Source organism: Hyaena hyaena, unplaced genomic scaffold, assembly GCF_003009895.1.
Source record: "Hyaena hyaena isolate Hyena2069 unplaced genomic scaffold, ASM300989v1 scaffold_93, whole genome shotgun sequence".
NCBI classification, from domain to species: domain Eukaryota; kingdom Metazoa; phylum Chordata; class Mammalia; order Carnivora; family Hyaenidae; genus Hyaena; species Hyaena hyaena.
Window position 1 is genome coordinate 1,726,691 of NW_024080724.1, and position 27,025 is coordinate 1,753,715.

Genomic DNA, 27,025 nt, shown 5'->3' on the forward strand with positions numbered 1-27,025 from the left:
GATGACTTCTGACTTTCCAGGCTTAGGGTCCATATACTTGGCCATGAGAAGATCCCCACACTCTCCCTTGCTGGCCAAGATGCCTTCTGAGGTCAAGTCTACTAGTAGGTCTAGAAGCAAATAGAGCTGGTGAGTGTAGATCCTGGGGAAAATCAGCAGTAATTTGCAAGGCAACCCCTCAGGGAGACCATCACAAGCTCCTTTCTTCATGTAGCTGAGAGCATAGTGAGGTGAACAGAAATTAATCACATCATCACAAAGTGAAACACTGAAAATAACAGTAACTGATATTTATTCAGTTTAGGATGTATCAGGCACTAATTTAGGAGTGTTTGTATGTATTAACTCATTTTATCCTCCAAATAATTTTGGGTATTCCAGGTATTGGCTTTTTTTCTTTTTTTGAGAGAGAGAGAGAGAGAGCGAGCAAGCAGGGGAGAGGGACAAAGGGAGAGGGAGACAGAATCCCAAGCAGGCTGCATGCTCAGTGCAGAGCCTGATGCAGGGCTCCATCCCACGATTCTGGAACCATGACCTGAGCTGAAATCAGGTTGGATGCTCAATGGACCCAGGTGCCCAGGTATTGACCTTTTTATTCAGAAGGAAAAAGCAGCACAGAAAGACAAAGGAGTTTAGCCGGTGTCACACAGCTAGAAGTGGTCGTGTGGGGATCCCAATATGCTAGTCACAGGTTTCTCAGTTTCTGAAAGCAGAGTGACAAAGTCGAGTTGCAAAGGTTAAATTAAAAGAGGTGAGTCCGGCAGGCATGTCTAGCAACAGGACTGGCTTTACAGTAGATGCTTAATGTGATTACTGAACTTCAATGGCTCTGGAATTCATGAGGTGGATGGTGACTTCCCTCACCCTGTCGGTAGGTCCTCCTGGCACTTGCACAAGCTTCATGACTTTGGCCACTCTGTACAAGTCCTGAGCCATCAGAGACCTTACACGTGGGTATGAAGACTTGGGGTCAGGACTGGGCCCTCTGGACACAGTGAAATGTTCAGGCCTCCCAGTCTGGCATCCGAGCCTCCCTGGGTGGTCTAACCGGCCCCCGATGCCCTGCACTGCAAACACCAGAGGCCTCCCCTCCTCCAACATGCCTGGGCTTTCCTGCTCCCACACCTCTGTTGTCTTCTGACTAGAATGCCTGCATACTCCCATCTCTGCCTCCGCAGATAGGCAGCTGTCCCCTCCTCGTCACATCTGTATGTCTTCTTTGTGCCCAAGGCCCAGGTCACTTCCGATCTGTTCCTCATCCCAGTGGCCATGGCAGGGAGAGCCCAATGCGTGCCTGCTCACACTAGCAGATTAGAGGCTGGGGCCTCTCCCACCACCAGGAGGCCTGGAAAGCGGGGAAGCAATGAGGATCCTGTTGGATTAAGGTCATATTTTCTTCCAGAGGAAAACTGTGTCCAATAGTTAAACTCTCCTGGTGTAGCCATTTTACCACATTCTTCAGTGACACCAAATTCTGCCCTTGGTGTCAAACTAAGTGTTTGTCCACATGGAGCGCCCCAAGGCTGCCTCCTAACCATGGATAGTGAAATCATTATTGTGAAAAGATTGTTCAACAGAAATTCTCTTTAGTTCTTGATCTTTTTACCAGGGGGGTGAATTATTAGGCCTGAGATGTCATGGGTCAGCCCAGGCGCCGCCCATGAGTGTCCAGTGCTGTATGCAGTGGACAGTGACTGTGCAGGGGACAGCTGCTGGGTAGCCTGGACCTTCTCTCTGGGAAGTCATTCTGGAATGGCCTTGTAGCAAGACTGGAGGTCACTGTCAGCTCTCTGAGCCCATCAACAGAATCTGAGTAAACTCCCGGGAGCCATGACCTCGTCTTGATTTTCTCAGCATGGCTAGTTGGGGGTTGTTGACCAGGGTTTGCAGCAGAAGCCACCGTGTCCTGGACCTGCCTGAGACTCGGGGACCTAGGAGAGAATCAGAGCAGACAGACTTGGGGGATGGGGCAGCTTGTCTCTGTCCTTCTCAGAAGCTATAGGAGAAGCTGACTGGTATGTGGGAGGCGTGGTAGAAGGTGCTGGACCAGGACCCCTCGGGACATGAGGGCGGCTGGAGGGACTTGAGTTTGTCCCAGAGCCAGTTATCTGTTGGATATAGCCAGATATAGTTGGGAACAGTGATGAACTTAGTCCAGACTGGTGTCCACAAGACATGACTAACGGGCAGGCTTCCCAGCAGAAGGCAGAGCAGAGTAATAGGGGAGGGAGGGGTGGCGCAAACAGCATAGAGCCTCGAGGAGGCAGGCGTCAGGGCCGGAAGTGCTTGTGGTAAGCAAAACTGAGCCTCATCTTGGAGAGTGTCTGGTCTGAAGCCTGGGATATGGGGGCGGGGGTCTCCAACAAATGGAATAGAGGACTCAGACAGCAGCACTAGAGCTCATTTCTGGTAACAACGGAGGAGCCCATTTAGAAGGGCAAGGACACCAGACCTCAGGGGTCCCATGGCCAGGCTGGCTGGGGCTAAGCCTCCTGCTCTCCTAGGTCGAAGGTTCCCCAGGGCATGGGAGAATGGAAGAAGGGGGGCAGGGAAGGGGGAAGCTGGGACATCTCAGGGATCCCTGAGAAGCCTTAGGGTACTTGTTTCCTATCGTCCAACCCCAGCACGGGTTCCGACAGAGCCTTACCTGCTGACTGATTTAGGCACCAGTATTTGATGGCCTGCTGTAGCCTCCGCTCCCTGTGCCCTGTGATCAGGATGTTACAGAAGCTGACGAGCACAGGGTTGGTATGATAATGATCCACATAGAGCATGCCAATCCAGGCGCTGAACCCTGAAACGCAGAAGCCAAGTCAGGCCATGCAGTGTGCCCTGTGTCCTAGGATGCTCGAGCCTGTGCTCTCGAGGATGTAGCTGCAGTGATACTTTGTTCCTAAACGGTGCCCTTGTTTTCACTGAGAATCTAGAAAATTCGGTATAAAGAGCAGGAAGGGTTCTTAAGATAGGACTCTAATCCATCCATTTTACAGAGAATGTGAAGCTTGAAGCGGGAGGAGAGCTGTGGCTGATAGGGAGAGGCTCTCAGTCCTACCGTGAATGGATGAGTGAATGAATGGACACAGGTCAGAAATAAAACAAAAGCTACTTTTGCTCTACAGAAATGGCTTGATTTTGGAGTATTTCAACTGAATAGACCATTTTCTTAACTAAGAAAATGACACACCAGGCATTCCGAGATGTGTTTTTTCTCAAAATTTTCAGAGCTGTGCATTCATAAATTACCTTTTAACTGTGCAGATAGAATTTCCAGTACTTCTTATGCCTCTCCATGATACCTTGAAGGTCTGTCAAATACGCAGTAACTTACTCACCTGAATTGTCTTCTGACTATTAGGCTGAATGTGGTTTTCTTTTCCTTATTTATTTATTTACTTATTTTACATTTATTTATTTTTGAGAGACAGAAGGAGACAGAGCACAAGTGGGGGAGGGGCAGAGAGAGAAGGAGACACAGAATCTGAAGCAGGCCCCAGGCTCCAAGCTGTCAGCACAGAGCCCGATGTGGGGCTCAAACTCACATACTGCGAGATCATGACCAGAGTCAAAGTCGGATACTTACCTGACTGAGCCACCCAGGCGCCCCTCTTTTTTATTTTTTTAAGTTTACTTTATTTATTTATTTTGAGAGACAGAGAGAGAGAGAACAAGCTGGGGAGAGGGGCAGAGAGAGAAGTCCAAGCAGGCCCTGCGCTGTCGGCATGAAGCCTGATGCAGGGCTCGATCTTAAGAACCGTGAGATCATGACTTGAACCGAAATCAGGAGTCAGACGCTTAACTTACTGAGCCACCCAGGAGCCCCCTGAATGTTTTTTCTACTCAGCTTTATAGCCTCCATGAGAAGCTGAGTTCTGAGGCGAAGAGCATGCAGTCCAGGCCTCTGGTATCCGGCCTGCAGGCACCACAAAGGTACAAGACCAGCACCCCCACCCCCACCCCCCACCCAATGTATGGCATCTAGGGATTGGCCACTTACCCATGTCTGCCCCCTCGTAGCCGTTCTGCATGATGGTCCTGTCGATGCGGGCAATCAGCCACGTGCCCAGGATGCAGCTGATGAGCAGCCTGGAGAGGCAGGCGCCCAGGCCCAGCAGCACATTGTAGAAGAACAGAAAGTAGTTGAAGTTGTGGAAAGCTTTCCTGCAAACAGAAGGAGGTAGACAGGCAGCACCCTTTCAGTATGAGGAGGCGGCTAGGCAGGCTGGCTCAGGGCCCCACACCTGAGGTCACGTCCTGCTTCTCCCACCTCCCAGCCCTGTGACCTTGTGCTATAAGCGGGAGCTGACTGTCCCCACCACACAGCACTGGTTTGGGGACTGGCTCAGATACAGCATAGAAGGCGCTGAGCCTGGGGCAGGACAAATGTCAGTGGAGACTGTGATGTTTCATGGGATCCTTGGGTTTTGAGGTTTCCTGTACAACAAGAAATCTCATGTGGCTACAGCTGGCTTTGTGGTTACAGAGGCTGTGGCTCTCCCACTGTCTGTTGTAACAGTGACCTGCCCCCAGCTGGAACTGCTCCAACTCCTCCAAGGGAAACTTGATTGTGTAGTTCCCTGTTGCCTATGGGATAAAGCCCAAACTCTGCATGCTGGATTTCTGGGCCATCTCTGAGAGGACCCTTTCTGGGGTCATCATTTTGTGCCCCCTCTCTGTCCCTCACCATCTAAGGCCACCATATTGGATTCTCACGGTTCTCTCAATATGTCTTGCCCTTTCATGGCTTCCTGCCTTCATCTGAGCAATGAGGGCTGCTGGCCACACCCTCTCCTCAGCTCTCCCCATAGGAACCCCACCACCCTACCGACCTCAGCTCAAATGCCCCACCTGCAGCTAAATGAACCACCCCTGCCTCTCTCCATTACCCATGCTGCTCTTATGAGCCTTTCACACTGTCTGGAGCCTACTGTGGCCACGTGTCTGTGTCCGTGACATTCTCCAGGCAGGTCATATAGCAATATCTCCTTATCTCCCATGCCCCTGTTGTTTTCTCCCTGAGTGAACGGCTTTGAATGAGTGAAAGGAGCACCATGGGCCAGACACTGTCATTCTGACTTTGTATCTTAACACATCTCATTCTCAGAAAACCTCTGTGAAGTGTGTGCAATAATTTGTAAAATGAGAAAACTGAGGTTCGTAGGTGTCTAGTAAGGTCACGTAAGGTCACATAACGTCACACAGCTCATAAGGAGTGGTGCCAGGATTTGGACCCAGGCAGTTTGGTTCCAGAGCCCACTCCTGAGCCCTTGCCCCTCACACTCAGAGAGGGCACTGTCTGCCCAGGAACCTGCCTAGTGTGAAGAGGAAGGAAGGAGAGACTGCTAAGGCCAAAGCCTCCAAGCCCCATTCTCTTCTTTGCCCTCACCTGTTGTTGAGAGCCAAGGGCTTCTGCTTGTCAGCCATGCTCATCTTTGGCTGCAGGAAGCAGCCAGTGGCGATCCATACCTGCAGAATCATGAGGCCCAGGACGATGGATATGGTGAGGCTGAAACACAGGGCGAGACCAGTGTGGCACATGCTCTGTGCTTTGTGTACACCCACTGTCCGATGAGAAAACTGAGGCTCACAAAGGGGAGGTGACTTTCTCAAAGTCACATAGTCAGGTCTTTTGGCTCCATGCTAGAACTCCAGGATTTAATGATGTCCCTTTGTCCATGACTGGCAACGGGGGTGCATGTTTAACAGCATGGGAAGCAAAAACAAGCATGCAGGTTTTAAGGAGCTCATGAAGGTCCTGAGAGTGGACGGGCAGGCTCTGCCCAGGCTCCTGCAGGGCTCTGGGGGAATATGGAACCGAGGAGGTCAGAGCAGGGACGTTCCCAGACAGTGCCACACCCTGTGTTTGCAACCCCTGAGCAGCAGTGTGGGTAGCAGTTAAATGGGGCCTTGGCTTCAGACTGCTGGCTCCCAACCCTTCCTCTTCTCCTACTTGGACAAAGCGCTTAGCTTTCTGTGCCTCTGTTTCCTTGTCTGAAAGATGAGTGTTAATATGAGACCCAGCCTTTAAAGCCTTCTTAAGAGAAAAGATGCATAGTGAATTCTCATTAACGGCAGCCTTCACTCTTAACTTCTATATGGGGTAAACTGAGGCTCAGAGAAGCAATTTATTCAAGCTCACATAGCTGATCTAAAACCTAAACTCAGACTCCCTCTCTGCTGCCCCTGTACCATCCAGACTCCCTTGTCACCTCCCTGAACTGAAACCTTCCCCTCTATAAAATGGATATATGTGTGTCCCCTACAGGCACAATTGTGAGCACCCCACTGAACAATGAGAATGGAAGCATCTTATGAACTATAAGGTTCCCATTGTGATGAGTTGCCATTTTGGCTCATCCTTTGGGCAGAGCTGAGAGTGTGGGTCCAGGAACTGGTGAGAGCCCAACAGGGAAGGGGCACTTTGAATAGCAGCTTGAGGGTCCAGCAGTGTGTAGGCCCAGAGCGATGACAGCGAGCCCACCCCGCACTCACGTCCCGATGCCCAGTCCTTGGAGCATCTCCAGGCCCTGGTTGTGGACGACAGGCAACACCAGGCTGTACATGATCATCAGGCCACACAGGCTCTGTACCACGTGGATGATGAGGTAGCCTGTGGGCCAAGAGAACCTACGGTCACTCAAGGCCCTTCACGAGCTGGTCACATATGTCCCTCCCTGAAGACCCCCTCTATCTTCCTCCCACCAAAGGCCCTGGCATTTTTGCTTATGTTGTTTCTTCTGCCTGGCATGACCTCCCTTTTCCTCCCGCTGACCTGCGGCTTGGCCTGCAGTTCAAATGTCAACCCTGCTAGAAAGCATTTGTGTCCTGCCCTGGGTGTGGAGAGTCACTTCCTCCTCTAAGTCACCACCACATTTAGCATTTCTGCCTCATGGGCTTTGGGCAGGTAGTAAGGACAGCTTTGTGAGTGTGCGATTCTCCCTTCACCCACCCCCAACCCCTTGTGCCTCACCTCTCTTCTCTCTCTCACAGCCAGGACCCCACAGGTGCCCAGGGAACGGGTCACATGATAACACTTACCCCACAGAATATAGGCTATTTGCCAGCCAGAGTACCTTGCAATGGCCACCTGAGATTTAAAAAGGAAATGGAGAGGGGAGAAAACACTGATTACCTCTAATACGTGGGTCCAGCATCCCTGCCTCATTTGAGGTTCACCCACCAACACACCAGGACAGGTGCCGTGACTGTCATCATTTTACAGATGAGGAAACCAAGGGCCAGACGGGGATAGTGACTATCCTGGGTCACCCAGCAGCTGAGTGTACTAGAATTGAGGACTCTGGACGCCCAGTGCAGGGCTGTTCCTCCCCCCAGGATGTCAAAGGGGCAGGAGAGCAGGACTTGGCCACTTGGTCTCATAGACAGGCCTCTGTAGACTCACCACACTCTCCGACGAGGAAGGATGATGGAACTTCAAAGGGAGAAAGTGCTTATTTCCTGCCCACAGCCTCTTCATGTGCTTTCTAGAGAAACAGTGAGGACTCAGTAATGCTCATAACCACAGTGCCTTATGTACTCAGAGCTCAGGCAATGCAAACAGAAGAGCCTGAGGAGGGACATGGAAGCCAGCTCAGCTTCCCTTACTGACCATGGCTCATGGGACAGTTCTCATTAGCCTTAAAAATATTTTTCAAATATGTTTTAGGCACCTGGGTGGCTCAGTTCATTGAGCATCTGACTCTTGATTTTGGCTCAGGTCATGATCTCATGGTTCTGGGATCAAGCCCTATGTCAGGCTCCACGCTGAGCATGGAGCCTGTTCAAGATTCTTTCCCTCCCTCTGCTCCTTCCCAGCTTGTGCGCATATGTGCTCTCTCTCTCCTAAATTATGTTAAAATAAAATACATTTTAAACTGTGATATAATTGACATATAACACTCCATTAGTTTCAAGTGTACAACGTAATGATCCCATATTTGTGCATGTTGAAAAATGGTCACCAGAGGAGACTAGTTAACATCCATCACCTTACATAGTTCCAAGTTTTTTCCCTTGTGATTAAAAGTTTTAAGATCTACCCTTACCGACTTTCAAATATGCAACACAGTGCTGTTAACTACAGTCATCATGCTGCATGGTAACTCCCCATGACATTTATTTGATAACTAGAAGCTTGTACCTTTTGAATCCCTTCACCCACACCCACCCCCTACCATTGCCTCTGACAACCTTAAATCTCTTCTTTGTATCTGTGAGCTTGGGTTTTTGTTTTGTTTTGTTTCAGATTCCACATATAAGTGAGATCATATGGTATTTGTCTTTCTCTGTCTGACTTCACTAAACATAATACCTTCAAGTTCCAACTATGCTGCTGGAAATGGCAGGATTTCATTCTTTTTTGTGGCTGAGTAGTATTTCAGTGTGTGTGTGTGTGTGTGTGTGTGTGAGAGAGAGAGAGAGAGAGAGAGAGAGAGACGTCTTCTTTGTCCATTCATCCATCAATGGACACTAAGGTTGTTTCCATATCTTGAATATTGAAAATAATGTTGCAATAAACACTGGGTGCAAATATCTTTTTGAAACAGTGTTTTTGTTTTTGTTCTTGTTTTTTTCAGATAAATACCCAGAAATGAAATTTCTGGATCATATGTAGTTCTATTTTTACTTTTATGAGGAACCTCCATACTGTTTTCCACAGTGGCTGCACTAACTTCCATTCCTGCTAACAGCACATGAGGGTTCCTTTTTTTCCATGTCCTCACCAATACTTATCATTTCTTGTCTTTGGGTACCTACCATACTGTGGTCTTGACATGTATTTCCCTGATGATTTAAAAATCTTAATATATTATGCAAAAATATTATGTAGTTCCCCAGTCTTAATGGTGACTGAATGTGATAGTTGAGACTGTATGTGTGGCTTTTATTTTCTTCACTTTGCTCTATTACTTTTTCTGTGATGCATATGTATTACTCATGTAATAATATTTCAAAATAGGTACAAATGGAAAGCTGTTTTTAATGATAGATGCACCTGGTAGGAACCGCAGCCCTTCATAAGCCCAGACCCCCAGCAATCCTCTGCCTCCTTTCCCTATGTGCTGGCCGCAGCCTGGTCCTTGGCACAAAGATTAGGTTGGTTATGTTCACAATTCCCATTTACGTCTGTGTCCCACTTTCCCCGAAATATTCTATCTCCAGCATTTTCCAGGAGGTTTTGCAACATTATAATCACTAATTTGGAAAGATTTAGTATGAAATAAAGAATGTAAATATCTCATTAATAGTTTGTATATTTACTACATGACAAGATGATGGTTTGGGGCTATGTTGGGTTAAATAAAATATATTATTAAATTATTTTCATCTCCTTTTTTACATTTTACTCATGTCTGTTAGAAAAGTCAAAATTGCATCTGTGGTTTTTATTATGTTTCAGAGTAGAGTATGCCACCAGGAATATAAACAGATATATATATATACAGAAAAAATACAGATATATTTTCATGATGCAGAGGAAATTTCTGGAAGGATGCAGAAAATGAGTAATGTTTAGTTCTAGGGTAACAAACTGTGGAGTCTGAATGGGAGAAAGATTTATACTAAATATTTTTATAACATTTTTAAAAAAGAGGCTGTATATAGGTTGTAATAATTCTAAGAAAAATAAAAATACTGGCACAGTGCCAGTGCTGTCCACTTGAAGGGTTTCTTATCCACCATTTCCTTTGCCCCATGGTCCTGTAAAGCAGACAGGGCAGGGATCGTCACTCCTCTGTGACAGGTGTGGGACGGAAGTGCCAGCCTGGACAGAAGAGAAGCCTCCCCGCCACAGAAGCCATCTCTTCCCTAGGCCCTCCACCCGTGTCAGTGCAGCCTGCTCTAAAAGGCAGCTGTGACTAGTTGTGGTCTAATGTCTCACTAATCATCTCCTAGGCACCTGCAGGTCAATGAAGGGGAGAGCAGATATAGCCCTGCATCAGGCAGGGTCGGGGAGGGCAGTAGTGTCCAGCTACCCAAGGGGTCTGGAGAGAAGAAAGCGAAAGAGGGAACAGGCTAGGGCTGTGATGGAGAGCTGGGGCCTCTTAGTGCCAGAATGCGATCTGCCAGGGACCCACCCTTTGTGCAGCCAGATGGGGAGGATGTAAAGGCAGGATGCTTTGGAGGGGTAGGAGCTGGCCCCGGGCTCCTGTGACTGCATATGAGTTAGAGACTGAGGTGGGGGGAGGAAGGAGCTGACAGAGAGGAGGGAGGGCAGATACTGCTGTCTGCACTGGAGAGCTCACTACATACTGAAGGCCGTCCCCTCCTCCTACTCTGCTCTTCTGAGACTGATGCACCTGGTGCCCTTGACCCTATCTCCTTTGATGTCCCTTTGAGCTGGATGCACCCTCTGGGAACCCCGTGTGGTCAGTCCTGGAGAGCAGGGCAGGCCTGACACCCAATAGGGATGCCGAGTGTAGCAGAAGCGACAAGGCCCCACAGGGCAGAGGACACGGCCTACTGCTAATGGCCTGGGTGAGTTATTTTGTGGAGTCTCGGCCTTCTCAGCTGTAAAAACAGAGCTGAAAGTACCTCTCCGGTTATGGTGAAAATCAAGATTCTAAGCACAACATCAAGCTTATGGTAGAAGCTCAAATGAATAGTTTTTTTCGTTTTGGGGTTTGTTTTACTCCCAATGGATGTGGCTGTCTCTGGGCCACACACACCTCCCTGGTTCCAATTTGGGCACTGCTGTCACTGCTTAGGAATTTTTAGAAAAGTTCTGGCTGAAGACACACAAATGACTCCCAGAGCCCTCTTACCTGTAACACGCCAGTATGTGGAACAGATAGCTCACGCACGTGAGGGAGGCGGGCAAGATGGTCACCAGCCAAACTCCTGAAGTAGAAAAAGGGACATGAGAGGTCTGAGAAGATGAACCAGAAAGAGTATTTTCAAAATGCAGAAGCTCACACAGAAAGGGCTGTGAGAATAAAGTCTTGCTTATATTTCTGTTTCATTTCAGCCAGACACACCCTTGATATACTTTACTTCCTGCACAAGCCTCTCCTTTGGTATTAATATTTTCCATCTACAGTGAGTAGTGGGAAGGGAAAGTTAGGGAGTATACACATCATAGTTACCTTCCATCCTTGTAAAACCATTAATAGTTTATTTCTATTTACCACCTCCAGTAAAGAGCAACCATGTCCAAGGATCACTGGAATCAAGAGGTCTTGAATATTTTTTCATCTCTCTTTCATCCCATTGATCCTGTGGAGAATCTCCACAGACATTACTCACAGTTTTTAATATATTGTATCTAACATGCTTTCATGTGACCCCGTGTGCTTATGAGAAAGGGATGGAGAAAGAGGGAAGGGAGATGATTTGTAGGTATAAAACCTTCTGGACAAGCTGTTTCTCAGTCAGTCCAATAAAAGCATTAAAAAAAAAAAACAAACCCAACAGCTCTTCAGCATTAAAAATGCTCCATAGAGTCAAAACCAAAGAGAACTTCCTTAACCTGATAAAAAGCATCTGCAAAAAACCCACAGGTAACATCATACTTAACAGTGAAAGACTGACTGCTTTCCCTCTAAGTTCAGGAATAAGAAAATCAACGTCTACTTTTGCCAATTCTATCCAACATCATACTAAAGGGTCTAGCCATGGCAATTAGGCAAGAAAACGCAGCCAACTGCAAAGGACTAAATAAAACTATCTCTATTCACCGGTGACTTGTTCTTATAATTAAAAATCCCAAGGAATAAACAAACAACCAAAAATATTCAAACCATTAATAAATGAGTTCAGCAAGTCTGCAGGACACAAGACAAATATATAAAAATCAACTGTATTCTGTACCCTAGCAATGCACAATGTGAAAATTAAGAAAACAACTGCATTTGCACTAGTATCAGAAAGGATAAAATACTTAAGAATAAATTTAGCAGAAGTATACAACTAATACACTGAAAACTACAAAAGATTGTTGAAAGAAATTAAAGAAGACTTAGATTAACAGAAAGATGCGCCGCTTTTGTGTATTGGACATTCTTTGTTAACATGGCAAGGCTCCCTAAATTATCTAACGATTCAACCCAACCCTGTCAGAATTTCAATGCCATTTTTGCAAAAATTGATAAGCAAATCCTATAATTCATATAAAAATGAAGGGACCCAGAACAGGCAATACAATCTTGAAAGAGAAGAAGGAAATTGCAAGACTCAAACTTCTTGATTTCAAACTTACTACAAAGCTAGTCGTGAAGTGGGGTGCTGCCATACAGATAGACAAACAGATCAATGTAATAAACTGAGAATCTAGAAGTAAACCCTCACAGTCACTGTATTTTCATCAAGGATGAAAAGACAATTCATTGGGGGGAAAAGAACATGCTTTTCAACAAATGGGACAGGGGCAACTGATATTCACATGCAAAACAAGGAAGTTGGAACATTACCTCACAACATAGGCAAAAATTAATGCAAAATAGATCACAGGCTTAAACATAAAAGCTAAACTTACAAAAGTCTCAGAAGAAAATATGAGAATAAATATTTGTAGACTTCAAGTTAGGGAATGTTTTCTTAAACACATATAAGTGATAAAAGAAAAATGAATATGTTGGACTCCATCAAAGTTTGAAATATTTGTGTTGCAAAGGACACCAACCAAAAAGTGAAAAAGCAACACACAGAATAGGAGAAAATATTTTCAAATTGTATCTCTCTATGGGATTATGTGTAATATAAAGAATTCCTACAGCTCAGGAATCAATAAATAATTCAATTTAAAAGTAGGCAACGAGGGCACCTGAGTGGCTCAGTAGGTTAAGTGTCCAACTTTGGCCCAGGTCATGATCTCATGGTTTGTGTGTTCGAGCCCCACATCAGGCTCCCTGTTGAGGGCTCAGATCCTGGAGCCTGCTTCCAATTCTGTGTCTCCTCTCTCTCTGCCTCTGCCATGCTCATGCTCTATCTCTCTGTCTCTCTCTCAAAAATAAACATTAAAAAAATTAAAAGTAGGCAACGAATCTCCATGGACATTACTCACAGAAGATGTACAAATGGCCAATAAGTACATGAAAAGATTCTCAATATCAGTAGCCATCAGGGAAATGAAAATCTAAACCACAAAAAGATCTCATTTCACACTTACTAGATGGCTGTAATTAAAAAACATACAGCAGAGCATCTGGGTGGCTCAATCGGTTAAGTGTCCAACTCTTGATTTTGGCTCAGGTCATGATCTCACGGTTTGTGAGATGGAGCCCCACATAGGACTCCACGCGGACAGTGAAGAGCCTGCTTGGGATTCTCTCTCTCCCTCTTGCTCTCTGCTCCGCTCCTGCCTGTGCCCTCTCTCTCTCTCCCAAAATAAATAAATAAACTTAAAAACTATTTTTAAAATCCAGCAATAAAGAATAATGAAATTGGGACCCATGCTATACATAGGTAAACTTTGTAAACATTTGCTATGTGAGAGAAGCCAATGAAGAAAGACCACATTTATGTAAGAAATCCAGAAGAGCCCAATCCACAGAAACAGAAAACAATGGTAATCTAGGGCTGGGAGAGTTGAGGGGAAATGGGGAATGATTGCAAATGGTCATGATTTCTCTTTCGGGTGATGAAAATATTCTAAATTTGATTGTGGGGATGGTTGAGAATATACTAAAACCACTGAATTGTACTTTATTTTCTTTGCTTTTTATTTTTTTAATATTTATTTTACTTTTGAGAGAGAAAGAGACAGAGTATGAGTGGGGGAGGGGTAGAGAGAGAGGAGACACAAAATTGGAAGCAGGCTCCAGGCTCTGAGCTGTCACCACAGAGCCAGATGTGGGGCTGAAACTCACAGACTGCAAGATCATGACCTGAGCCGAAGTTGGATGCTTAACTGACTGGCCACTCAGGTGTCCTTTTTAAAAACATTTTTAATGTTTATTTTATTTTTGAGAGAGAGAGAGAGAGCATGAGTAGGGAGAGGCAGAGAGAGAGGGAGACACAGAATTCAAAGCAGGCCCCAGGCTCTGGGCTGTCAGCACAGATCCCAACATGGGGCTCGAATACACGAACTGTGAGACCATGACCTGAACTGAAGTTGGACGCTTAACCGACTGAGCCAACCAGGCGCCCCTGAATTGTACTTTAAATGGATGATTTGTATGCGTGTGAATTAGACTTCAAAAAACTCTCTTAAAGAGAAGGAAAAAGAAGCTGATTTTCATTCCTTTCAAGTTTCAAACATGTCTCTGCCCCAGAATCACAAGGATTAGGCAACTGCTATATCCCAAACCTCAACCAACACAAAGGATGTGAGTAAACCACCAAAAGTCTCACCCCTGGGGGTGCAGCAATCCTTGAAGGAAAGGAAAGAATTAGAGGAGTCTGGCCACAAGCAGAGTGAGTGCAGGCTCCCACCAGCCAGCAAGAACATGACTACACACCTTTATCTTCTCAAACAAAGATGAAGCATGTTCAGTTTAGAAGCCTCTCTTGGCCAGGGGCGCCTGGGTGGCTCAGTCAGTTGAGCATCCGACTTCGGCTCAGGTCATGATCTCACAGTTCATGGGTTTGAGCCCTGAGTCAGGTTCTGTGCTAACAGCTAGCTCAGAGCCTGGAGCCTGCTTCAAATCCTGTCTCCCTCTCTCTGACTCTCGCCAACTCATGCTCTTTCTCTCTCTGTCTCTCAAAAATAAATAAATGTTAAAAATTTTAAAAGAAAAAAGAAGTCTCTCTTGGCCAGAGGGCAGCTGTTTTAAAGCTGGAAAAAATCAAGATAGAGTGATTTTTATATTCTGATTCTCAAAGAACCTAAACACGTGAGGAAATTCATGTAAGATGGAGTAAAACATGAGTGAACAAGATGATATATTTACTACTACAGTTCACCCAGAGCCAAGTAACTCAAGTTGGCATTAGAAACTTGCCCAGGGGTGCCTGCCTGGCTTAGTCAGTGGAGGGTGAGACTCCTCATCTTGGAGTCGTGAGTTCAAGCCCCATCCGGGGCGTAGAGATGACTAAAAAATAAAATCTTTTAAAAATTAAAAAAAAAAATAAAACAAAAACTTGCCAAGAAGAGGAGTGGAAATGTAAACTTAAAAAAGTATGACTTAGAACTGGTATTACTGAACTTAAAGATTAGAGTATGCTTGCTGAGTACTGTCCTCAGGGACTCAAAAGGCAGAACATAAATCAACATTAAAGGTGAATACAAATGTTCAAGGGCAACAATAAAGTGTGGTGATAGAGAAGAGGCAGTATCTGCCCCAGTGTTCACATAAAAGGTAACTTTCCATTTACCCTATGACTGAGCAATTATACCAGTAGGTATTCATCCAAAGGATACAAAAATGCTGATTCGAAGGGGCATGTGGACCCCGATGTTTATAGCGGCGCTATCAACAATAGGCGAAGTATGAAAAGAGCCCAAGTGTCCATCAATTGATGCATGGATTAAGAAGATGTGGTATATACATATAATGGATACTACCTGGCAATGAAAAAGAGTGAAATCTTGTCATTTGCAATAATGTGGATGGAACTAAAGAGTATTATGCTAAGCAAAAGAAGTCAGTCAGAGAAAAACAGATATCATATGATTTCACTCATGTGTGGTATTTAAGAAACACAACAGATGAACATAGGGGAAGGAAGGAAAAATAAGATAAAAACAGAGAGGAGGGCAAACCATAAGACACTCTTAAATACAGAGAACAAACTGAGAGTTGCTGGAGGGGTGGTAGGTGGGGGGATGGGTTGAATGAGTGATGGGCATTAAGGAGGGCACTTTTTGGGTTGAGTACTGAGTGTCATATGTAAGAGATGAGTCACCGGGTTCTATCCTGAAGTCAAGACTATGTTAACTAACTATGTTAGTTATGTTAACTAAGTTAGTATGTTAACTAACTTGAATTTAAAAGAAAGGTAACTTCCCATGTCACAAGTACAAAAGAGAATTTTCCTCAAACAATTCACAGTAGATCCATTTCCCCGCTCTGGGAAATACTCTACTAGCTTATGAGTCTTAAGCAAACATATTGGCAACACCTGTTTCATGGCTTAAGGGTAATTTATGGCCATTAAATAAAGGCTTCTGGAAACCTTAGCTCCCCTATCTGTGCCCCATTTTATTTATTTTTTTTAATGCTTTATTTATTTTTGAGAGAGAGAGAGAAAGAGAGAGGCAGCGTGAGCAGGGGAGGGTCAGAGAGAGAGGGAGACACAAAATCTGAAACAGGCTCCAGGCTCTGAGCTAGCTGTCAGCACAGAGCCCGACACGGGGCTCAAACCCATGAACTGTGAGATCATGACCTGAGCCCAAGTCGGAAGCTCAACCGACTGAGCCACCCAGGAGCCCCCATGCCCCATTTTAAAGATGAGGAAACCAGGGTACAAGAGAGAGGACCTGACTTGTCTGATCACACAGAGGGTACCTGACATCTTATCCAGGGCCTTTCTCTGCAGGAAAGAGAGAAGAACTCTCCTCCCTCTGTAGGCAATGGGCACAGAGTTAGAATGTTTCAAAGAAAGCTGCCTTTTTAAGAGAAAGTGACTGCCACGGGCAGATTCATATGTTGAAGCCCTAACGCCCAGTATGATGGTATTTAGAGACGTGGCTTTTGGGATTAGTGCCCATATAAGAAAGATGGGAGAGGGCCTGCTTCCTCTCCCTGGTCTCCAGCACTTGAGGATGCATAGAGACAGCCGTCTGGAACTCAGGAAGCAAGCCCTCACGAGACCCCAGATCTGTTGGCACCTTGAACTCGCCAGACCCCTGAATTGGGGAACAAGTGTGTGTTGTTTCTACTACCCAGTCTACGGTAATTTGTTATAGCAGCTTGAATTAAGCAGAAATTAAATCTAAACAACATAAACACATTTTCCATATAATCCTAAAGAAAAGCCAAGGCTTGCTGTTTTATTTTTTCCAAAGTGAGAAATGTATGATGATTTTAGTTGTTCCCACTGGCATCAGAACCAAATAGGCTTTTAAAATGAGAAACTTCTCAGGAATGTGCAATTCAGCCCCAAATAGTTTTTAACAAAATGGCCTGGATCCTGACCTCACTGGCCTTCTAGTCACCCAGGAAGGCATAGATCCATTGTAACCCACTTTTCTCCAAACGCAGTCACCTTGTGCAGTTAGTAGCAATACTCCAGCAATAATTATTCCAGGCATGCACCCACCACCAGTTATAAGTCTTTCTAATTTTCTCAACAAAGGGAGTGGGATGGTTTTACCTTTGCTGACATTCATCAGCTCTTTCACCTGCAGGATGACTGGGGTCAGGGTCCCCGTCTCGTTCATAGAGGCAATGTAGTTCTCCAGCTCCCCTTCAAACACATCCAGCTCATCTCTCACATACATGAACATGCAGAATTCCATGACAATGAACTGGCACAAAGAGCAAACATTTCAGTCTTATCCAAGTCCAGCCTAGTAAGTAAACAACATACTGACCTCTCTTTGGTTATGAGGTCAAAACTCTTTGAAGTTCAAAACACACCGGAAATAATTCTGAACACTGGCGATACCAAGATGGGTGGGATTGTGACTTCTCTGAAAACATCTTTGGAGTCACCCCAAACTCTTTCCTTCACTCTACAGCATACAAGACTAAGTCCTACAAGGGCTCAAGTCACTCCGTAAGCATTAATTACCTCCAAGTGAAATGAATGTCTAACTTTGAATAAGAAGAGACCTTGGGGACAATTCCAGCCATATCTCTCACTGCTTTCTTCTTGCATCTTGGTGGTAACCACATTGGAGAAAGTACTGTTTGCTGTATATGTGCCACACTTCCTCACTCCCATCATCCTGTCATCATGCCTTCATACCTCCTTCCATCATGCCAAAGCTTCTGGAGTTCCTACTACCATTTTACTTAATCAGCCAAATATTGTTTGTCTTTGAATGTGCAGCTCAAATGCTACCATCTTCAGGGAGCTTCTCAAACTAGAATAACGCACCAAACTTTCAGAGCACTTTCATCTCTTCTTTGTCTCTCTCTACATGGCACATACTTCATACCACATCATATCCCCTTCTCTTAGACCATGGGTCTCTCCCAGGCCAAGACTCTGCTGAGTCAGCTCTCTTCTCTCTTTAGCATGGTGCTTGGCATACAGTAGATAACCACTAAAGACTAAAGGAACACAATAACTCCAAGTCAGTTATTCATGTTGCAGAGAACTCCAGTTGCCAGTTAAAATCCATTCTCCCCTTCTTTGGGCACAAAGCTGGACTACATTTCCCAGCATCCCTGGGGATAGATATGGCCATGTGACAAGGTTCTTGCCCATGGAAGATGAGTGGAAGGAATGTGTGCTATTCTACAAGGGCACTTTGAAAACCTCCCACATGCATTCCTCCATGTACCTTCCCCTTCTGCTGACTGGATGCAGAGGGTGAAGTTTCTTGGGATAATGAGGCAGGCACATGATGGAATAATCTCGGTTAGAGAATAACACATGGAGGACTGTTGCCCCCCAAACCTGAATACCTACTCAACATTGTTACATAGGCAAACATATATCTAGTGTTAAGTCACTAAAATTTAGGGGTTTATGTGCTACTCCAGCATCACCTAACTCATACTTTCATTTAAAACTTAATCACAGGAGGGGCACCTGGATGGCTCAGTCAGTTAAGCATCTGACTTCGGCTCAGGTCATGATCTTATGGTTTGTGGGTTCACGCCCCACATCAGGCTCTGTGCTGACAGCTCAGAGCCTGGAGCCTGCTTTGGATTCTGTGTCTCCCTCTCTCTCTGCCCCTCCCCCATTCAAGCTCTGTCTGTCTCTCTCTCTCTCAAAAATAAATAAACATTAAAATTTGTTAACTTAATCACAGGATTAATTTATATAGGTATCATCTGGAAGACAATATGGTCTTCCCATTTCTATCTTTCCATTTTGACCCTCCTTTTGACTCAGACATTTTACCTCAGATAACTTTGACTACATGAAATGCTTTGAGTCTGTGCTTAATAAAATATGAAAGTCAGAATTATGGCAATATTAATTTTTTTTCTTGAGAAAGTAAACTTAAATAATGTACCTATACTGAAACATGATGATCACCCAAAGTCCATAGTTTATATCAGTGTTCACTCTCAGTGTTGCACATTCTGTGGGTTTGGACAAATGTCTAATGACATGTATCTACCATGATAGTACCATACAAAGTCCTTTCACTGCCTTAAAATCTTCTGTGTTCTGCCTATTCTTCCCTCCCTCTCCCCAGTTCTTGGCAACCACTGATCTTTTATTGTCTCCATAATTTAGACTTTCAAAATGTCACACAGTTGGAATCATATAACGTAAACCTTTTCAAATTGGCATCTTTCACTTATTAATATGTATCTAAGTTTCTTCTAGGTCTTTTCATGGCTTGGTAGTTCATTTCATTTTAGTGCTGAACTGATCCCATTGTCTGGATGTATCAAAGATTATTTATCCACTCGCCTACTGAAGAGCTCTTGGTCATGTCTGTATTTTGGCAATTATGTATAAAGCTGCTATAAACATCCATGTGCACTTTTTCTTGTGTGTGTGGACATAACTTTTCAGTGCATGTGGGTAAATACCAAGGAGGGTGATTACTGGATCATATGGTAAGAGTACATTTAGTTTTGTCAGAACCAACCAAAGTGTCTCCCAAAGTGGCTGTACCATTTGTATTCCCACCAGCAATGAATGAGAATACCTGCTGCTTCACATCCTTGTCAGCATTTGGTGTTGGCAGTGTTCTGAATTTTGGCCATTCTAACATTCTAATGTGTAGTAGTTGTTTTGATCATTGTTTTAATGTTCATTTTCCTGATGACATATGCTAAACAGCATGATTTCATTTGCTTATTTGCCATTAGTCTATCTTCTCTGTGAGGTGCCTATTTAAGGTCTTTGGTCCATTTTTTAATCAGGTTATTTGTTTTCTTATTGTTGAATTTTAAGAGGTCTTTGTATACTTTGGACAACAGTCTTTTTCAGATGAGTCTTTTGCAAATATTTTCTCCCAGTGTGTGGCTTGTCTTTTCACTCTCTTAGCAGAATCTTCTTGCAGAGTAAAATGTTTTACTGAAGTCCAGTATTTAAATGAAGTCCAGGTTATCATCTTTCTTTCATGGATTGTGTCTTTGGCATCATATCTAAAAAAATCTTCACCACTTAACTATAGAAAACCAACCAGTGATTATCAGTGGGGAAGTGGGTAGGGGGATGGGCAAAACAGATGAAGGAGATTAAGAGTACATTTATCATGAGGAGCCCTGAGTAATGTATAGAATTGGTGAATCACTATACTGTATACTTGAAATAATATGACACTTAATAATGCTTGGTAATGCCAAATAATAAAAACAATAATAACTAATTTAGTTTAATTTAAAAAATAAAAAGTCATTACCAAACCCAAGGTCATCTAAATTTTCTATGATTTCACCTTCTAGGAATTTTACAGTTTTGCATTTGACATTTATGTCTGTGATTCATTTTAATTTAATATTTAGGAAGGTATGTGTCTAGACTCATTTTTTTTTTTTTGCATGTGGATGTCTAGTTGCTCCAGCACTATTTGTTAAAAAGAAAATATTTGCTCCATTGTATTGCCTTTGCGCCTCTGTCAAAGTTGACTATATTTATGTTGGTCTATTTCTTAGCACTCTATCATTGATTCACTTGTCTGTATTGGCAACATCACACCATCATGATTAGGGTAGCTTTGTAGTAAGGCTTGAAATCAAGTAGTGTCAGTCCTCTAACTTTCTTCTTTTCCTTTAATACTGTGTTGGCTATTAGGAGTCTTTTGCCTCTCTCTATAAACTTCAGAACCAGTTTGTCAATATCCACAAACTAACCCCCTGGAGTTTTGATTGAGATTGCACTGAATTCCAATATAGATCAATCCCAATATACATAGATCAAGTTGGAAAGTACTAATATCTTGACAATATTGAATCTTTCTATCCACGCATATGGAATATCTCTCCATGTATTTAGTTCTTCTTTGATTTCTTTCAACACAGGTTTGTAGTTTTCCTCATATAGAACATGTACATATTTTATTAGATTTACATTTAAGTATTCCTTTTGGGGGGTGCTAATGTAAATGATATTGTTTTTTAAGTTCAAATTCCTCTTCTTTGATGCTGATATATAGAAAAGCAATTGACTTTTGTATATTAACCTTGTACCCTGCAACCTTGCTATAACTGCTTATTAGTTCTAGGAGTTGGATTTTTAACATGATTTTATTTGTAAGTAATCTCTGCACCCAACATAGGGCTCAAACTTAGAAATCTGAGATCAAGAGTCACATGAGCTATCAACTGAGCAACCAGATGCCCCTTCAGGAGTTTTTTGTTGATTCTTTTGGATTTTCTACATACACAATCATGTTATCTGTAAACAAAGACATTATTACTTCTTCCTTCCCAATCCGTACATCTTTTATTTCCTTTTCTTGTCTTATTACTTAGCTAGGATTTCCTAAGTAGATGTTGAGTGATGACGGGAAACAGTCTTGCCTTCTTCCTGAGTTTTGTGGGAAAGCTTCTAATTTCTCACCATAAAATATGATGATGCTAGCTGTAGATTTTTTTATTTTTTCTATCAGATTGAGAAAGTTCCCCTCTATGTCTAGGTTACTGAAAAAAATTTATCATGAACTGGTGTTGAATTTTGTTAAATGTTTTTCCTGCATCTGTTGATACAATCATGTGATTTTTCTTCTCTCAGCTATAGATATGATTGATTACATCAGGTGATTTTTAATACTGTACCAGGCTTGTATACCTAACATAAATCCCACTCGGTTGTGGTGTATAATTCATCCTATACATTGCTGGATTTGATTTGTCCCATTCCATTGTGATTTTCTAGGTCCACATGTCTCCAATTTTAGGAAAAATGGTTTGCACCATGACTTCTCTTCTCTTATGGATCTAATAACAACTGCTGATTTTCAGTTTGTTCAGATTTTTCACTTGTTGTTAGGATGGAGTGGCATCTTATAAGCTCTCAATGTGGAATAGACAACTGGAAGTCTCCACAAATAATTCAGTTATATTTATTAGTTATTCACCATGTGGGTGAAAGTGTCCTTGGAATAAAAATGGTGGAGGTAAAAAAATTGTACTTCTTTGATGTACAGACACAATTTTGACCCAGCTTTTAAAGAATAAGCCCTGCCCTAACTCCATCCCACTTATAAAATAGAAAAGGGTTTGTCTGGATCTACTTACAAGGTATAGGCATATGAAAGCCAACACAGTGGTTCCAATCATTCTGCTTGGGAACTGAAAGCAGGGGTCCCACTCATATACCCTGGTTTGGAACCAGGACTTTTTTGTCTCCCTGTGAAGGAATAAATAACAGAAAAGAGAGGATGCGGTTGGTAAACAAATGCCTGATTCTTCTGAAAATAACCTCTGCTTCATATTAGAATTTAGAGAATACTGGTAGATTCCAGTTCTCATTCTCCCCTTATTCTTAAGAACAGAGATTCAATTTTATTCAGTACAGCAATTCACCAAACTCAAGCGCTATGATTTCTGATTTTTCTTAGACCAAAGAGGGACCAAGACTAAGCACAGGTCAGTCAGATGTCACCGGATGTGGCAGTTCGGGGAGGTACTGAGGTGTAATTCACACAGCTGGGAGGGTCCCCATTATCTTTCTCCTGTTCTCCTGCCTGCTGTCTGAAATGCAGATACAGAGGCTGGTCCAAGCTGGAGCCTGCCCCAGCATCTATCTTGGACCGTAGACAACTTCATGATGACAATTACTAAGAGCTGGAGCAGAAAGACAGGCGACCAGTAACCTACCATGGTGGGCAGTCCAGAGTCAGTATGAACTACCTACCCCCAGAATTCTTTTATGAGAAAGAAATAAATCTCCCTCTTGTGTGTCCCCACTGTTATTTTGCATTTTCTGCTACATGTAACTAAACATAGTTCTAACCAAAGTACTAGCTTTGCCACTGTATGACCCTGGCTTAGACACGTTCCCTTTCTAGCGCCCCTGGTATACAGTGGCAGTGGCAGAGATAGGGTTGATCACTGAAGACCAGGTGCTTCTGTGTGGCCCTGAGCTATGTCCTCTGGTATTGGTAACAGCCCCTGCAGTGTTTCTCTGGGAACCTGCTCCCTCCCTTCAGTCCTACCATTTAAGTGAGGCTGAACCACTTGCTAGTTCCAGTGATGAACATATGACAGGCCTAACAACCCATTTACTCTAATCACCTAGCCCAGTAATTGGTTCTGGGAAGGCATGTGGTCTGATGCAACTCCGTGAAACACACTCATGGGAGTGTGGTTTGAATTAGTAGAAAGTTTCTCTTTCCTAGGATCTTAAACCAAGAGAATATAAGCTTAGAGATTCTGAGGGCCACCAAGGGGGAGGAAGCCCACCTAACTACGAAGCTAACACAGATTAAAGCAGAACTAAGAGCAAATGAGGAAACCAGCCCTGGTTATGATATCAATTAGGCCACTGAATCTATCTGCATCTGAACTGAACACCTCTAGAGTTTTTAATTATGGAAGGCCACACATTTCCTTTTTCTCTTTAATCTAGTTTGAGTGGAGTTTCTGTCATTAGCAAACAAGAGTCCTGACTACTATGTGCCCATCGAGTCATCTCAGGGTCTCCAGCACTGTCGGGGATCATCAACACCAGTGCAGACCCCAAGGGGTGAATGGAACACATTGGGGCTTACTGCGGGGTGGCCTTCCTCAGGAGCCGCTTGACATGCTCTGCCTGGTGAACTTCCAGAAAAGGCTTTTCTTCCTGTGAGAAAACAGAGAGGTATCCACTGGGGCTCACAAACCCTTGTTAGGGTTTTGGTCTCTTCGTGTTTTTTTTTAAATTATACTTTATTGTCAAGTTGGTTGACATATAATACCCAGTGCTCATCCAAACAAGTGCCCTCCTCCATGCCCATCACCCCCCTTCCCCTCTCCCCCACCCTCAAACCCTCAGTTTGTTCTCAGTATTTAAGAGTGTCTTATGGTTTGACTCCTCCCTCTTCTTAACTATTTTTCCCCTTCCCCTCCCCTATAGTCCCCTGATAAGTTTCTCCTATTCCACATATGAGTGAAAACATATGGTATCTGTCTTTCTCTGCCTGACTTATTTCACTCAGCATAACAACCTCGAGTTCCATCCACGTTGCTACACATGGCCAGATTCTATCCTTCTCATTGCCATGTAGTAGTCCATTGTATAGATAAACCACATCTTGATCCATTCATCAGTTGATGGACACTTAGGCTCTTTCCATGATTTGGCTATTGTTGAGAGTGCTGCTATGAACATTGCGGTCCATGTGCCCCTATGGATCAGCACTCCTGTATCCCATGAGTAAATTACTAGCAGTGCTATTGCTGGGTCATGGGGGGGTTTTTGATGGGTTATTGTCACAGGGGGCAGGAATGTGGGTAATGCTGCTCTTTCAGGTTGAGCACAGTGGTTAAGAGAGAGCCTCAACAACCAAACTCTCCTGTTCAGGTCTTGGCTCCACTCCAGACTAGCAACATGCTGTTGGGCAATGCAACTCACCTCTCTTGGTCCACCTCTCTTCATGCAGAATGGGAGAAGTAAAAATAGCGCCTACCTCATGAGGCTGCTGCGAAGACTAGACCTGCCAGCACACACATGGTGCTCATACTCAGTACTCACCATCTGCAGCTCCCAGCCCAGGTGGACCCTCAGTGATTTGACAAACATGTGCAGGAAGCGGCCCAGCAGGAAGGCCAGGCACAGCAGTGAGGGCCAGTAGAACATGACAGTCTCATACTTCCCCAAAAACTGCAACAGAAGCAGAGCATGGGGCGTGGGCTCTAGGCAGGGAAGGGCCTGGCTCGGGAAAGCTGTGGAAAGGAATCTGCCTGCCCCAGGCCCCTCGCACTGTGCCCACCTTCTCAGGGCTTGGCCGTCAGTGGTCATGTTCTGCTCCCCCAGCTCCACATCACCACCTGAGCAGGGGGCTAGAGTCCAGCAGCCCTGGGTGTGAATCCCAGTGCCCCCATTTTAAAAATTTATTTATTGTTTAATTTACATCCAAGTTAGTTAGCATATGGTGTAGCAATGATTTCAGGAGTAGATTCCTTAATGCCCCATCCCCCTCGCACAACCCCTCTAGTAACCCATTTTGTTTTATACAAAGGGCTTTCACAGCTTTTTCTGATTAGTTATGAAATGTTACTTTTGGAAAATACACACCACAGATAGAAGGAGACAAAGAGGGATGAGGAGGGGAGACAGAGAGCAGAGGGTTGGAGAGGAGAGAGAGAGAGAGAGAAACATGTGGAGAGGAGGAGAAACAGAGAGAGAGGAAGGAAGGTAGGAATGAAGGAGGGAAGGGAGGAGGGATGGGAAGAAGAAAGGAAGGAAGGGAGGATGGAAGGAGGGAAGGAGAGAGGAAGGGAAGGATGGAGGAAGGAAGGAAGAGAGGGAGGGGGAAGGAAGGAAAGAAGGGAAGAAGAAAGGAAGGAAGGAAGGAAGGAAGGAAGGAAGGAAGGAAGGAAGGAAGGAAGGAAGGGTCTCTCAAAATGGTGCTCATAGTTTTTCTATGATTTTAGTTCCATTAAAATGGAACTAAAAAACCTGCTTTCCCCCCCCCCACTGTTTTAAGGTAAATAATATTGTAATTTATCTTTCACAATTTACTGGTTGGTTTCATGTTTTTTTATGTTTCCAGAGCACTTGCCCCATGGGGAGTCGGGTTTTGAATTTGTGATGCTTGGGTGTGGGACACAGACATGCTGAGATGTGGGGCTCATATCTCCCCTTGATTTTCCTCTCCAACATACGCTCACTGCTTAGACATCAGACATCACCACTGCCAATATTCCAGTGTCTTTCCTCTGTATCTATCCTTACACCTATATCTGTTATAAATTGAGATTATACCAAATACATAGGTCTGTCTACATCATAATGAGCTCCCCACACAGTTATGAATTATTTGCAGACATCACTTTTAATGCTGCATAACAGTACACTATTTAGATGAATTAACTTTAAAGTCTCTCCTAATATGTGATATTTTAGACTCTTCAGCATCTCATTTTTATACATAATGTTTCCACAGATACATCTGAGAACATGAAACAATCTTTAGTATTACCTTAGTCTGGATTCTAGTTCCATGATGTTTAACTGTAAGTCCCTTTAGCCCGAGTCTCACTTTCTTAGCAGTGAACTGGGGAGGCACTAATACCTGGTCTTCAAGGTGCCTTGAAGCGCCTTGAACTATGCAGTAGTTAATTTGGGAGACTGAGCCTAGGACACCTAGCACCCAGCAGTTCTTAATGTTTGTGATTCTGAGCACAGAAGTGAGACCCTGCCCTCTCTTTCAATAACCATGAATATCCCGAATTTCAAAAGAACCTCAGGAAGACAGGAAGCTCTCCAAGACACCAAAGAAGATGCCTGTGATCTGGAATCTCAGGCACTGTGAGCAGGATGAGGAGGGCATCTTTTTGAGCAGAGGTATGCCAGAATGTTCTCAATCCCAGCACAGAGATGCAGAGGGAAACCCCAGCCCCCAAGCTCATTTTCCAGTCCAGCTCCCCGACTCCTCATCACGCCCTGTAATCCTCCAAGGTTGGTCAAGTCTGGGAGAGGCTTTGGCAAGGCTCCCGTCAGCTCCTGGCCGAGGGGGCCTCCTGGTCCCATTGCCTGCCTAGTAACCCTTCTAGCTGCAGTGTGGCTCCCTCTCTCATCTTACTCCTTTTTCTGGTGTACAAGGCTAAATGGATGAACTGGTTTCCCCCAATTCTGAGGACAATGCATGACAAAGCTGGAAGGGTTCATTCAGTCCGAGATTTCCATTTTATGAAAAACTGGGGCTACATGAAGGAGTGGAAAGAAATGAGCTTTGGAGGGGCGCCTGGGTGCCTCAGTTGGTTAAGCGTCCGACTTCGGTTAGGTCACAATCTCACAGCCTGTGAGTTCCAGCCCCGTGTCAGGCTCTGTGCTGACAGCTCAGAGCCTGGAGCCTGCTTCAGGTTCTGTGTCTCCCTCTCTCTCTGCCCCTCCCCCACTCACACTTTGTCTCTCTATCTCT

At 44.3% G+C, this 27,025-nt stretch overlaps 1 protein-coding gene across 1 annotated transcript in view; it reads right to left on the reverse strand.

Annotated features, from left to right (window-relative positions):
• Positions 1-530: 530 nt before the first annotated feature.
• Positions 531-27,025, reverse strand: part of LOC120233508 (stimulated by retinoic acid gene 6 protein-like) — a 39,336-nt gene continuing 12,841 nt past the window's right edge. The window contains exons 7-18 of the mRNA XM_039234791.1: positions 24,634-24,762; positions 23,672-23,742; positions 22,197-22,308; positions 17,194-17,347; positions 10,764-10,839; positions 7,400-7,481; positions 7,036-7,084; positions 6,490-6,607; positions 5,384-5,503; positions 3,995-4,158; positions 2,648-2,794; positions 531-1,931 (exon numbers count right to left, since the gene is read on the reverse strand). Coding sequence (XP_039090722.1) covers positions 1,783-1,931; positions 2,648-2,794; positions 3,995-4,158; positions 5,384-5,503; positions 6,490-6,607; positions 7,036-7,084; positions 7,400-7,481; positions 10,764-10,839; positions 17,194-17,347; positions 22,197-22,308; positions 23,672-23,742; positions 24,634-24,762 — 1,371 coding nt within the window. The 3' untranslated portion in view covers positions 531-1,782. The remainder of the gene's footprint in view (positions 1,932-2,647; positions 2,795-3,994; positions 4,159-5,383; positions 5,504-6,489; positions 6,608-7,035; positions 7,085-7,399; positions 7,482-10,763; positions 10,840-17,193; positions 17,348-22,196; positions 22,309-23,671; positions 23,743-24,633; positions 24,763-27,025) is intronic.